The following is a 12494-nucleotide window of genomic DNA, read 5'->3' as shown; positions in this document are numbered from 1 at the left end:
ATAAAATTGAAATAAAAAAGTAAAACGAAAGTAAGGAAAATAAAATAAACCGAGATTAGCATAAAATTAAACAAAAAACTTAAGTAAAATAAAAATTTAAATAAAAGGTAGAAAATAAATTAAATTAACCCCAAAAAATTAAGTAAAAGGAAATAAAAAAAGTACATTAAAATGATAAGAAGCAAAGTAAACTGAGCTTAATAACTAAAGATACTTTCAGGGGAAGCAAGCAGACGTGGAGCAGGACAAGATTTACACAACAAAATAAACATAAACCTGCAACAGTTTGAGAAGGTCACCTGACCTTTGACCCTTGCTGATGCCTGCTGGAGGGCAGCTCTGTGACACGGACCGGACGGACAGCATTCCTGCGGCGCGGCGCTCTGAGCATGCTCAGTGCGGTTTCTCTGATGTCACAGGCTTCTGGTCTGAAATCCGGTTTTAATGAAATGAGGAGCAGCCCGGAGGTCAGAGCCTTCGGTTACACTAAACCCGTCCAGAACCAGAACCGCAGAGCTGCAGTCAGAGGTCAGCACCGGAGCCGGTTCCGATCCGGCCCATCTTAATATTCTGTTGGTAACTAAGGATCAGAACCAGACTTTCTGAATTTATAGTTACACTTCTGAGGTTCAAAGTTACATTTTATCGTTTGTGTGATTTGTAATTGTGTGGATTTGTTTAGCATTTTTAATTTCTTTATCGGTGTGTGCATTTAAAAACATTTCAGTTCCTGAAGTCAGAACGCTGATGAACCTTGACGTTCGCCCGGCTGCTTCCTGCCTCGTCTCTTCAGAGGTTTGTTTTCTGCTCCATTTCTTCCCCAGAACTTCAACCAGCTCCGATTCTTTGTGGATCATTAATGCAGACATGTGGAGTGAATTTTACATCACTGACACCGTTTCCTCTCCTGTCAGGTTCAGCAAATTAAAACATCCGTCCCAATAAAACCCATTGGTCAGTTTAAAATATCCTTCAATCAGGACATACGCGTGTCTTGAAATGTTTTATTGATGTAATATTCTAATTTAAATTTTTTTTTACAACTGGAAGTAGAAAATCATCAAAATGAACAAATCAAAGGACACTCATCCATCTGAGTGTAATCTATTTAAAGAGTTGCACCTGGTGAGTAAATTGGCGTTTCGGTGATGTTGTGATTCTCTTCAGCTGTGCTGGTTGCTCCTGTCCACTGTCGCCGCGTGCTTGCTCTGGATGAGGAAGCAGAACGCTGCCGTTTAACCAGCGTCACATTTTAGTTTAACGTTCTGCAACCGGATCAAAATCAACTGCAGACTGAATCTTCATCCGTGGTCTTCCTCTTTTCCAGGAAGAGGTCGTAAGGTCAGAGGTCACGTATGATCTGGGGAAATCTCCGAGACCCGATCAGGAGAAATCGGGTTATTCAGGGAAAATCCGAGATTTTCTGATCTAAAGTTAAAATTCTGATTAAATAATTTAAGTTTAAACATCAGGAGAGAAAAACTTCAGAATAAAGCAAAACGGGTCGACTTGGTTCTGTTAGAAAGCCTTTTATAAATCCAAACATAAAAACCAGTCGCAGAGTTCTGTTTCCTGTTGGAGCGACTGACCCAAACCCAACAGGCTTCAGGTTCTCAGGAACCATTAACAACCCGCTGTAGGTTGTCGGGTTCCAGTTGGGTTCTGGTTCCGGTCCAGAGTCTCTTCAGAAGTCCTTGTAGTGCAGCAACCTGAACACAAACAGACCCAGAGGAAGCAGCTGTTTATCGTGGACCAAACAGTAAAAATGTTTTTAAAACCTGTTTCTTCTGTCTGATACCGTTTTATTCTGTGTTTAACAGGCAGGATATTCTAATAAAGGGTTAGTGCAAACATCTACAGCTTTTCATTTTCAGCGGGTAGGATATTCAGATGAAGTGATCTTCTTGTGGCTTCGTCGCATATATAAATTGTTCCAATGCTAAGCTAACCATAACTGCTAAGCTTCCACTTCAGCCACTCAAATAATCCAATATATTTAACATTAACAACCTGCTGTAGTTTGTAAAGATGATGGTAGCAGTTTTAGACGGGCAGCATGGACAGATAGACTTAGCCATCTATCTGTGCTATGGTAGGAAAATCTGACGAGGTAGCACAGATGGTCAGAACTCCTGGCTGCCTGGAGTGCAACGTTTGAGTTTAGCGACTGGTTCGCCACGGAGCTTTTAAATCCCCCATAAGGTGCTGGTTTGGTAGGTCTCCTCACTGTCATCTCCTTGGTGCTCCAGAAGCTGCAGCTGCAGAGGAAATGCTTCAGATATTCACCGTTTGAAACCAGAAGGGCCGATTGGCTGGCTGACCTGAACAGGGGGGCGTGTCCTTTGTTGTTGGCCAATGAGAAGAAGCCACTGCGTGGCGAGAAGTCCAGGCAGCTGACCCGGTGAGTGACCTTCCTGCTGGCCACGGGGAAGTTGGAGAAGACGGTGAGGCTGGGCAGGTGGACCTGACCAGAGACAGGTGGAGGTTAGCAACAAGTGACGTCATGGCAACCGGCGTCACGGCAACCGGCGCTCACCAGCCGCACTGCTTCGTCTTCCACCCGCGAAGCGACGGCCAGGATCTCGGAGGTGGGGTTAAAGGTCAGAGATGTGGCGGAGGTCAGCAGGTTCATCACCGCTCTGAGAGGCTTCGGATTGGTCGAATTAAGACACGCTTCCTGGGAGTAGACGTTGACCACGCCCGCCTGGGAGCTGCGGCATGAAGGAGGGATCACGTGACCCGACGGTCTGGATATTACAATCTGCTCTCAGCCAACCAGAGAGCGGGTTGGAGAGTGGGCGTGGCTTACCCGCAGGCCAGGTAGCGTCCGTCCGGCGAGGCGGCGATGGCTGTCCCCTTCACGCAGCCGTCATCCATGAACCGGCTGAGGCACCGACTGCTGCGAACGTCCCACACAAACACCTCGCCTTCCTCTGCACCGGGCCGATGACATCACACAGTCACATGACCCACAGGGGGCAATGACATCACACAGAGTCCCACTCACCTGAGTTCACGAAGGCTTTGCTGCCGTCGGGACAGAAAGCCACGCCGCTGACATCACCGTTGATCTTCATGCTGCGGACGATCTCATTGGTCTAGACGGAGAGGAGAAGAAGAAGAAGCTGAGCTGATTAGTCACTGACAGAAGAAGGAGAACCAGCAGCAGGAGAAGAACCTTCAGCGTGAGCATGTGCAGGTATCCATTGGTCCCGGTCAGCAGCAGAGCGCCCCCGTCAGGACACACAGAGAAGTCCTTCACTCTGGCTTCACTCAGACCTAAAACCGACACGGAGAAGCTTTTATTGTGAAAGCTCAGCCTTGGCGGCAAGCCTTGGCGGCGGGGGGACTGACCCCTGACGGAGCGGACCGGCGCCACGCGGCCCTCCATCATGTCGTACAGGTAGAACATCTTGTTCCTCAGGCTGGTGGCGATCACCGTCTGCCCGTCCCGGCTGAACCGGGCCTGGTGGACCGGGAACCGCTCCAGGTGGACGCTCTGGATCTTCGGGTTCGTCTTCCCGTCCACCTGCAGACGAGCCGGGTTAGACTCACACGGCGACCTCTGACCCCCAAGCCGCAGGAGGCGGGCCGTACCTGGAAGAGGGAGACGGACTGGTCGAGTCCCGCCGTCATGACGACCTGCGCCGACGGGTGGAACTGGACCGAGGTGAGCCGGTCCGCCGAGGGGCGGGCGTTGTTGGCATGGAGACACTTCTTCATCTGGAGACACAGAACCGGGACCGGAATCAGAACCAGAAGGTCAGTGCGACGGTCCATTCCTCGGCGGCGGCGGAACCGTTCAGACTCACCCTCAGGACGCCGCTGGGAAGACTCTCTGAAGACGCCACGAAGTTCCCCGTCCTCCTGAGAAGGTCGTCCTCTTCTTCCTCCTCCTCCTCCTCTTCTTCATCAAGAGCTGCAGGACCACAGAGAGTCAGAACCAGAACCAGAACCAGGAGGCTAACATGGATTCACCTTTCTTCTTCTTCTTCTGGTCGCTGCTCTGCGCCCAGGATGGAGTTCCTCCCATCGACTTCTGAAACCTGAAAACAAAATTCATTTTTTTTACAACTCTGGGATGGAAAATCCTAAAGAGTCTAAGAAGCAGTCTGCAGGTGATCCACCTGGACCTGGACTCGGTCCCATGTTGTTGTCAACGGGAAACTGTCCATGCAGGCTTGTCGCAATAATCAATAAATCACATGATAAATTAATACAAACGCAATAATTTCCATTTGCCAGATTTATTTCTACCAGTGTTTTGATCTCTTTTGAAGGACAGTTTTGCTCAGTCCAACTCATTTTATTTATTTTGGATATTAAAAATGTCTCCCAGTTCCAGAGTTAAATGTTCATTAGAACTTAAAGTGTGATAAAATCTGAGAATGTGTTCTTGCATTATTATTGTTTGTTTGTAATAACTCACTGCTCCTTCATCCTCTGCTGCAGCCTCTGCTTGGACAAGACCGACTCTGCGTCTCCTTTCATCAGGTTTCTACGGTAACGGTGCTTCATGTCCACCCTGACGCAGACAGACAGACAGACGCTGTTGAATTCGTTACAGGTGGAAACAGGAAGTAAGTGTTTCATTGCTGGGACTTACTCTTCCTCCAGCTCGTCGTCTTCGTCCACCCAGGCAGCTTTCCTGGGCTGCAGCTGCTGACGAAGCTCATCCTCCCCCTCTGAGTCTTCATCCCCACCGCCCTCCTCATCCTCCAGCTGCAGGACACTGGTCTGCTCCTCTTCATTCTCCTGCAATAACACACACATTTAAAAACTCTACCTGTGTGTAGAACTATCCTTATGCTGAGGATGATGAATTATTAAGAACCTCATAAACAGCCAAGGCACTGTGAATTTTTAAACAGTGAGACAAATGTCCTTCAGTAACTGAAATTAGTAAAATGAAGTCTAGGATATGCCCTGAAGCAGCCTCCCATTAAATTAAAGAAGCAGTTAGTGACTAAAAAGTTGAGCCGAATTTTCCTGCAATGAATGACATTTTTAATAAGTTGTCACAGTTTGCTGTGAAACGTTGTTTTATTGATAAAAACGTGAGGTTCTGAAACTTTCATCATTTTCTGAATGAAGTCTGGTGACGTCACAACAGCATCAACATCAAATAAAGGTGATATTTTTACTTAACAGCTTTAAACTGTGACAATTTCTTTTTATGTCAAGAAGTTGACTTTATTATAGATTAACAAGAACTTTTAAGTAATTTTTAAACATTTGAGAGATTTAAAGTTAAATTCGCTGTTTTCTGAATAAAGTCTGGTGCTAAACATCACCTCCACCAGCCTCTCCAGCAGCTCCTCTTCCGCTCCGAACACCAGCGTCTCTAGCCGCTTCACCGAGGCGTCCTCTTCTCCCAGAACCGCCAGCCTCTTCAGGTTCTGCTGCCGCAGCTTCTCCTCTCCCTCCGGGTCGAACTTCGGAGGTCGGCTTCTCTTCTTCGCCGTTATTTTATCCTCGGTCACCGGAAGCTTGATAACGTTTTTGTCCTCCATGTCTCTCCCGCCGGCGGCACCAAAGTCCCGACAGAAACCGAAGGATTTAAGCCCCGCAGAAGAAACGAGCTGATTTCCAGGTTCTTCTCTACATGAAGCAGGTTTTATAACACATGTGGTGGAACTGTTTTTCCGCTTCACCACGATCACGTGTTTCCGGAGTCAGCCACTAAAACAAGGGGGAAATGAAACTCTGCCACCACCCGTTCAAGCAGAGAACTACATGAAGAAAACGATGTCAGTATGTGGAAACCCTTTTAACTGCTAAAGAAATTATTCACACTATGATGTTCTCGCCTTGAGTTTTCGATTTTTCAACAGCAAGACAACGACGCTCCAATAATCAAACTTCTTTCTTTTCACTTGTTTATTGAAGAGTGGCCTCTGACCACTGCCTTCACTTTGGCCATTGTAAACTGAAATAAACATAGTATTAGCTAAGGAACGCTGCAAATTAGCTATGCTTATTGAGAGCTAAAAGACAAAACAAAAAAAACATTTTGATAAATGACTTAAACATACAAATTATTCACATCACCACTACACAAAACAAAGATACAATTATTGTTATAATAATTTTTATAATTATAATAATTTTTTATCACGTTAGCTCGGTGCTCTTGGGAGCCTCTAGTGGTGTGGGGGCTTAACTTGCACTGACTTGGGCCGGCTCTGGCTGCATTTATACTCCGATACTAATTGAGCTGTGATGGAAAGTTTGAGTTTAGGGGCAACAGAGTGAAGGGGTTCAAAAACACTGAAGTTTGAGGCTGAAACGGGACAAAATGTGGAAAATTCATACGAGATATTTTGGACTTAAATGAAAATCTGGTTTAATTATGTTAAATTAAATATGAAATATCACCAAATGTAAATATTTTTTAACCATTAATGCAGCCTTCATTGTTTATTGAGAGAAACTAAAACTAAAACTTCTACATGTGTGCAAAGTAAATAATTATGTTTATAAATCTGTAGCCAGAAAAATAAATTTCACAACTTTAATTCGCAGGATTAATCAGAATCCTTTAACTGAGAGTCACATAGTCACACAGAGGGATCAGAAGCTGCTGGAGTTTATTCAGAGACCAGTTAGACCAGTTAGAGAGCATGCAGCTGGACTGGGACGGCTGCAGGACGACACCGACTTCTGCAGCCAGGGGGCGACACCGAGTTTATTCTGACACAAACAGCAAATCAGGAGATTTCTGACCCAGCATGGAAACCCGGAGAGCTGATGGCTGGCGACCCGGAACCAGCGGAACCGGACAGGAGAACGTCCTGCATGCAGAAACATCAGGCGGTTCGGGAAGAACATGGCCGGACCAAAACACACAGGAGTTGCAGTATTACAAATATATACAGAACCAGAACCGCAGGAGAAAGACCAGTTCGAGGTGAAGAAATGAAAATCAGATCTAAACTTTTATTCCTGCTGAAACCAAAAATGATCATCATTTCAATATTTTTATTAGTAAAGTCAAAGATTTGCTCCTGGGCTCAGGTTCTGGTCAGAACCGGACCAAGATCCGAATGACTCTTCGGCTTTACTCAGAACATTTCGTCTCATCCACATGATATCTGAACATCTTCAGACCTTTTCCATCATCTTATTCCAGAATTAATTTATATTAACTATTATTAATTTCTTCTAAAGGTTAGGAGATGCTGACTTCAGAACCAGAACCTTTTGGGTTCTCAGAATGACAGAAAAAACGTCCAGAATCTGAGAACCCTATCCCTACCATCACCCAGAGTCCAACTGGATCTAACCCGACCCAGTTTCTGTTCTGATCCATTTTCCAGTTTAACTTTGACAATTTTCCCAGGAAGCTTCAGCTCAGATTGATAGTGGTTCTGACCCGGTAGAACATCCAGAACCTTCTGGAACCAGCCAGGTTCTCATCCAGTCACAGGTCTGTCTCTGGAGGACTTCCTGGTTTCTGTCCAATCAGAGCACAGAGAGCAGAAAGACACGCCCACTCTCACCTCTGATTGGTCCTAGAAAAACTGGACCTGGAGGTTCTGATAAACCTGCAGCAGAATCAGAGCCATGGGAACCCAGCAGGAGGTTCTGATGCTGCCGGGTCAGAAAGAATATTTTGATATGATTTAAAATTTTCTGTGACAAAATGAGGGAATCACCATGGCAACCAGTGACATCACTTATCAGCTTCTTCTTAACCCTTCAGAACCAACAGACGGGTTCTGCAGAATTTCCTCAAAAATTTTCAAATTTTAACTTTTTTTTTTTTTTCACATTTCAAGATCAGAACCGGCTGCAGAACCCGATCAGAACCAAATGGTTTTGTTGCCCAACATGCAGCTGCAGTGAATCATGGGAAGCAGGTCCGTTTGTCCTGGTTTGGTCCATGTTGGCACTTAAAGAGGCGACCTGTTTAGGAACCGGCCCGTTTGGATGCGCAGGTCGGCGACGATGATGATGGTGGAGAATATTTACAAGTTTTTAATCCTTCATGGAGTTTGATCTGAACCCAGTTCAGATCCAGAACCCGACCCGGATCATTGATTAGTGTTTCTGTCAGTGATAATTAAAGAATCGCTTAGTTTCCTGTCATTAATAACTTCATCTTCCTCCTCCAGAACCCTCCCGGACCCGTCAGAACCCGGACCCGGCCCGGTCGGCTAACAGAACCAGCAGCGGGCCTCCTGCGGCCATCTGATCAAAATGAAAAGTGCAAACAGAAATCCAACATGTGGAGGAAGACACGCCGCTCCTCCTCTCTGGTTGGTAGATCTGTCGGACATCTCCTCAGCCAATCAGCTGCAAGTGAAGATGAGGTGGAGATGGACAAACAGGATGAAGAAGCAGGTGAGGGGGAGGAGAAGGGAGGAGCTGGAGGTTCACCTGCCGACAGGAGGAAGAGGCGGAGCTCCCCTCATCACTGAAACAGAAATAGGAAGACCCAATCAGAAGACAGCATTCAACTTTAAACTGTTAGCTGTTCCCCTGCCCAGGAGGGCTAGCTACGCTAATGCTAAACCACAAATCATAAGCATTAGTTTCGCTAAAGAGCTAATCACAAAAATTAGTTTTGCTTATGCTAAACAGCTAATCATTAACATTAGTACATTAGTAAACGGTCATCATAAACTTAAGCGTCTCTAAAGAGCTAATCCTAAAAATTTGTTTAGTTAATGTTAAAAAGCGAGTCATAAAATTACGGAAGCTCTGCTTTCCCTAAAGAGGTAATCATCAACATGAGTTAGGCTGTCAAAGCGCTAAGTATAAACATTTGTTTTGCTCACACTGAAGTGCTTATCAAAAACATTACTTACTAAACACTAAAGCATTAGTTCTGCTAATGCTAAAGTGCTAATCATTAGCATTAGTTTATCTAATGCTGAGGAGCTAAATGCAAACATTAGTTTGACTAATGCTAAGGACCTAATCAGAAAGGTCAGGCTTATAGAGTGAACCAACAGGTGATTAATGGAAGCTAAGGCTAAAGCACTAAAACAAGTTCATTAGCAGCTTAGTGGGTAATGTGTGTGTTAGCGAGGAGGCAGAGTTAGCGAAGCTGCTACCTCGGCTAGCTCTGCTCGGGTAGATCTTGGTGAAGTGCCGGTACTCGTCCGGAGGCGGGAAGTCATCCAGAGGATGGAAGGAATACTTGGACTCGAAGTCGTCTGCAGGAGGAGAGACGAGTCACGTTTTAACTTGCTAACAAGTCATTTCTAACAACATGGAGGGTCAGAAACAGCCGAGTCTCTGAGAAACAGGAAAACACAAGAGGAGCCGTCACAACCAACCAATCAGGAAGAGACTCACCAACGAAGGACCGAGGAATGGAAGAGGAGGAGGAGTGTCCGTTTCGTAGGGGAGGGGGCGGCGGGGGAGGGGCGGCGGGGGTGCGGGAGGGAGGGGGAGGAGGCTTTCCTCTGGAGGGGGGGTCTGAGGAGAGGGAAGGGCTACCGTGCGTCCTGTAGGGCGGAGGAGGCGGGGCTTCTCTGCCGGCCGCCCTCGATGACGCTGGAGCCGCAGGAGCTGAGGAGAGATTGGTTCAGGAGATCAACGACGTCCTGTGATTGGCTAAGAGCAAAAGTGGTGGATGATGATTAGGCCTGTCGCGATAAACGATAAATCAATTAATCGCATGATAAATTAAACCTATCGACCTCATTTTAGTTATCTGCTTTATGTCTCTTCCTGCCTTTTCTCTTTCTGTTGATGACACTGAATGAAAACAGGCTCATCTCCGGTGCTCTGCACTGACCCTCCCTTCCTCGTTTCCTTAGTGTAATGTCCAGCGCACACTACACGAGATGTCGGCCCATTTTCTAAACCTGAGACACATTAGCCGACAGAAATCCTAGGTACCGTTATACCTAGGCTAATGTGTGTCTCTCTGGTTCGATCGGGTTCGTCGTGCCGTGTGGTTTTCAGCCACATGGGCCCAAAGTAATGGCCACCAGTCCAGTTAACCAGTTTTAATACCAGGCATTAATCAATGCTTTACTAGAATCTACCTGTTATGAATGTGGCTAGAGTCAGCGTAAAGTCCTGACTGAATGAAAATCATTATAACCTATTTATGTCACGTTAACGAAGAACAGCTGAAACATTACCGGGTTTATCAACTGCGGTAGCAATTTGGCTCCAACTTCTCTCCTCGTCATTTCTATATTCTTTGCACGAAATGTTGAATAAATATTAATGTTGTTTCCACATATCATCTCCGATGTCCGCTGGACTTCGGGTTGCGCTGTTTCAGCTGTTTGGGATTCCCCTCGTAATTTCCCCTCAGAAAGCAGGAGGAGAATCCGCGCTTTCTGTCACATTCAGCTTTAAGCTCCCAGTCGGGGAAAACCCCTGATTTAGATCGGAGCAGTCACAACGATCTACCGTAACCCACAATACACTGCAGGATGATTGGTTACGAAATCACCAGCGACAATCTTAGATCGGCCAACGTTCTAAGATTGTCGTAAGGGGAAAATGGGGGCAAAAAATCGTGTAGTATGAACTACTGCATTAGGTAGTTGGATGTGCCCGTCTTCTCTATTTAAATCTAGTCTTTACTGAAGGGCAATACAGTATACAGACTTCATAATCTGCACTCTTTTGGTCGAATGCAGTATTTAGTTCCACTTTGGCTTTATGTTGTTTAGTTTAGTTGATCAGTTCCAGTGTTATGTGTTCTTTTGACAATAAAGTGTATCTATGGCCGGAAATCGCAGGCATTATTAGTCATTTCCATTAAATCAGTGTCAAAAGGTCTTGGAACAATATTATCGTTTATCGCAATAATTTTTTAGACAATTAATCACTCAGCAAAATTTGTTATCGTGACAGGCCTACTGATGATGTCACTCACCTGCTCCCCTGCTGGGCGGCTCTCTGATGGGGGGCGGCGGCCTGCTGGCGCCCTGCTGGGACGGCGTGGGCGACGCCGGTGGCGGTGGAGGGGCGGGGCCTCTGGTAGGGGTGTGGCCTCCCGGTGAGGGGGCGGGCCTCTTGTTGCTCAGAGAGTTGTGGCGCTGCGGCAGCTCGGGCGCCGCCTCGCCGCCCCCTGCTGGGCCATTGATGCGGTACGGCGGAGGGGGCGGGGCCAGAGTGGAGCTGGAAGGGGCGGAGTTTCCCCCAGCGGTGGGAGGGCGTCTGCTGTTGCTAGGAGACGGGGGAGGCTTGGTGGGGAGGGGCGGGGTGTTGCTGGGTGTTGGTGGGAGGGGTTTCTCTCTGTTGTACGATGAGGAGGGAGGGGAGGGGGCATTGCCACGGCGACCGAGGGGGGGAGGAGGAGGAGGGGCGGAGGAGGAGTGCTTCATGCCGGCAGACGGGGAAGAGGGGGAGGCGGGAGAGGAGGAGAGGTTGGGGAGTGAAGGTCGCTGAGGTCGAGTCGTCTCCGTCGGCGACAACGCCTGAGGGGAGGGGCTGTCTGCATCGTCATGGCGATGGCTAGGAGGGCGAGGCGCTGCAGCACGGGTGGAGGGAGGTCGTCCCGATGATGAGTCTGAGCGAAAAACAGAGGATTGAATAAAGTGTTCACACCCTGGATCAAGTCCACTGAAAATTCAGTGGAAGGAAAATCTGTCACAAACTATGACTGTGTGGCGTGCATTAAACCCGTCAGATATAAAGCTTCACCCTGAACAAAACGTGGTGGTGGCAGCATCATGCTGCAGGACAGTAAAACCACCCACCCTGAACTCACAGCCACAGATATTATGGGATGGTTTAGACTGGCTTAGTTAAAGTCCAAACCTGAATTCAGCTGAGTCAGGAGTTAAACTTTGATGATCCATACTGACGAGCAGCTGGACTGACTCCGGAGTTAAAACTAGAAGCACGCCACACTTTTCAGCTGTTTAGTGACAAATGGTCTTCCTTCCACCGAGTGTTCCTGATCGGTTCCTGACCTCCTACTGGCTTCAGCTTGGGGACTCCGCCGGTGAACAGGCCTCCGATTGGAGGAGCAGAGCTCGACTTACTTCCTGCCACGCTGCCATTGGCTCCTGCGGTGGCTCCGCCTCCTCTGGGCTCTGGGGACCACAACCACAGACAGGTGAGAAAGGGCGGGGCCTGGTGTTGGCGCTGTGCTCTACCATGGGTTAGTGTGAGGCGGGATGCGGGTGGAGACGGTGAGGTGGGATGAGGTGGGATGAGGCGGTGGTGAGTGAGACGGTAAATTAAAGTGTTTACGCTCGCACGCCGCTCCGATGACATCATCGCCAGCAGAAACAGTCAGAAACATGTTAAGAATCAGTGACATCACAGGTGATCAGAGAGCACAGGAAATCAAAATGCAATAACTGGTCATCAACTCTGAGCCCCTCCCACTCCTGCTCAGGCCCCGCCCCCACAGGGCTGCAAATTTCAAAATAAGAGCTTCAACATGAATCACTAACCGGAGGGATTTTTATAAGATGTTTGTAAGTGGGGAGGGATGAATGTTGATACACATAATTTTACTGAACTCGCCTAAGAAATATATATTTTTTTAAAAGTTCAAATAAAAA

The 12494-nt window shown here is 47.3% G+C and overlaps 2 protein-coding genes across 6 annotated transcripts in view; both read right to left on the bottom strand.

Moving 5' to 3' along the window:
- Nucleotides 1-1513: 1513 nt before the first annotated feature.
- On the bottom strand, nucleotides 1514-5681 carry utp18 (UTP18 small subunit processome component). 2 transcript variants are annotated; one of them, XM_015015268.1, is made up of 13 exons: nucleotides 5295-5681; nucleotides 4607-4755; nucleotides 4430-4525; nucleotides 3984-4046; nucleotides 3813-3921; nucleotides 3598-3723; nucleotides 3355-3529; nucleotides 3179-3279; nucleotides 3008-3098; nucleotides 2810-2933; nucleotides 2537-2711; nucleotides 2322-2464; nucleotides 1514-1709 (listed from the first exon to the last, which is right to left on the bottom strand). In XM_015015268.1, exons 1-13 carry the CDS (start codon nucleotides 5511-5513, stop codon nucleotides 1685-1687), a joined length of 1596 nt encoding a protein of 531 aa, XP_014870754.1. In that variant the 5' UTR covers nucleotides 5514-5681; the 3' UTR covers nucleotides 1514-1684. The 2 variants fall into 2 exon arrangements, with proteins under 2 accessions (XP_014870754.1, XP_014870753.1); XM_015015267.1 differs by having other exon boundaries at nucleotides 3813-3919; nucleotides 3979-4046; nucleotides 5295-5679.
- An 892-nt stretch (nucleotides 5682-6573) lies between these two features.
- LOC106935030 (WAS/WASL-interacting protein family member 2) overlaps nucleotides 6574-12494 on the bottom strand; it is a 12257-nt gene continuing 6336 nt past the window's right edge. For 2 of the 4 annotated variants that reach the window (XM_015015270.1, XM_015015272.1), the window contains exons 4-8: nucleotides 11895-12017; nucleotides 10853-11488; nucleotides 9307-9522; nucleotides 9063-9164; nucleotides 6574-8419 (exon numbers count right to left, since the gene is read on the bottom strand). In XM_015015270.1, coding sequence (XP_014870756.1) covers nucleotides 8379-8419; nucleotides 9063-9164; nucleotides 9307-9522; nucleotides 10853-11488; nucleotides 11895-12017 — 1118 coding nt within the window. In that variant the 3' untranslated portion in view covers nucleotides 6574-8378. Of the gene's footprint in view, nucleotides 8420-9062; nucleotides 9165-9306; nucleotides 9523-10852; nucleotides 11489-11894; nucleotides 12018-12177; nucleotides 12208-12494 lie in introns of all 4 variants that reach the window. The other 2 variants (XM_015015269.1, XM_015015271.1) reach the window with 2 other exon arrangements.

The sequence above is a fragment of the Poecilia latipinna genome, unplaced genomic scaffold (genome assembly GCF_001443285.1).
Source record: "Poecilia latipinna isolate Pla-1442-1.1 unplaced genomic scaffold, P_latipinna-1.0 Scaffold1897, whole genome shotgun sequence".
Taxonomy (NCBI): Eukaryota; Metazoa; Chordata; class Actinopteri; order Cyprinodontiformes; family Poeciliidae; genus Poecilia; species Poecilia latipinna.
This window is presented reverse-complemented; position numbering and strand designations above follow the sequence as displayed.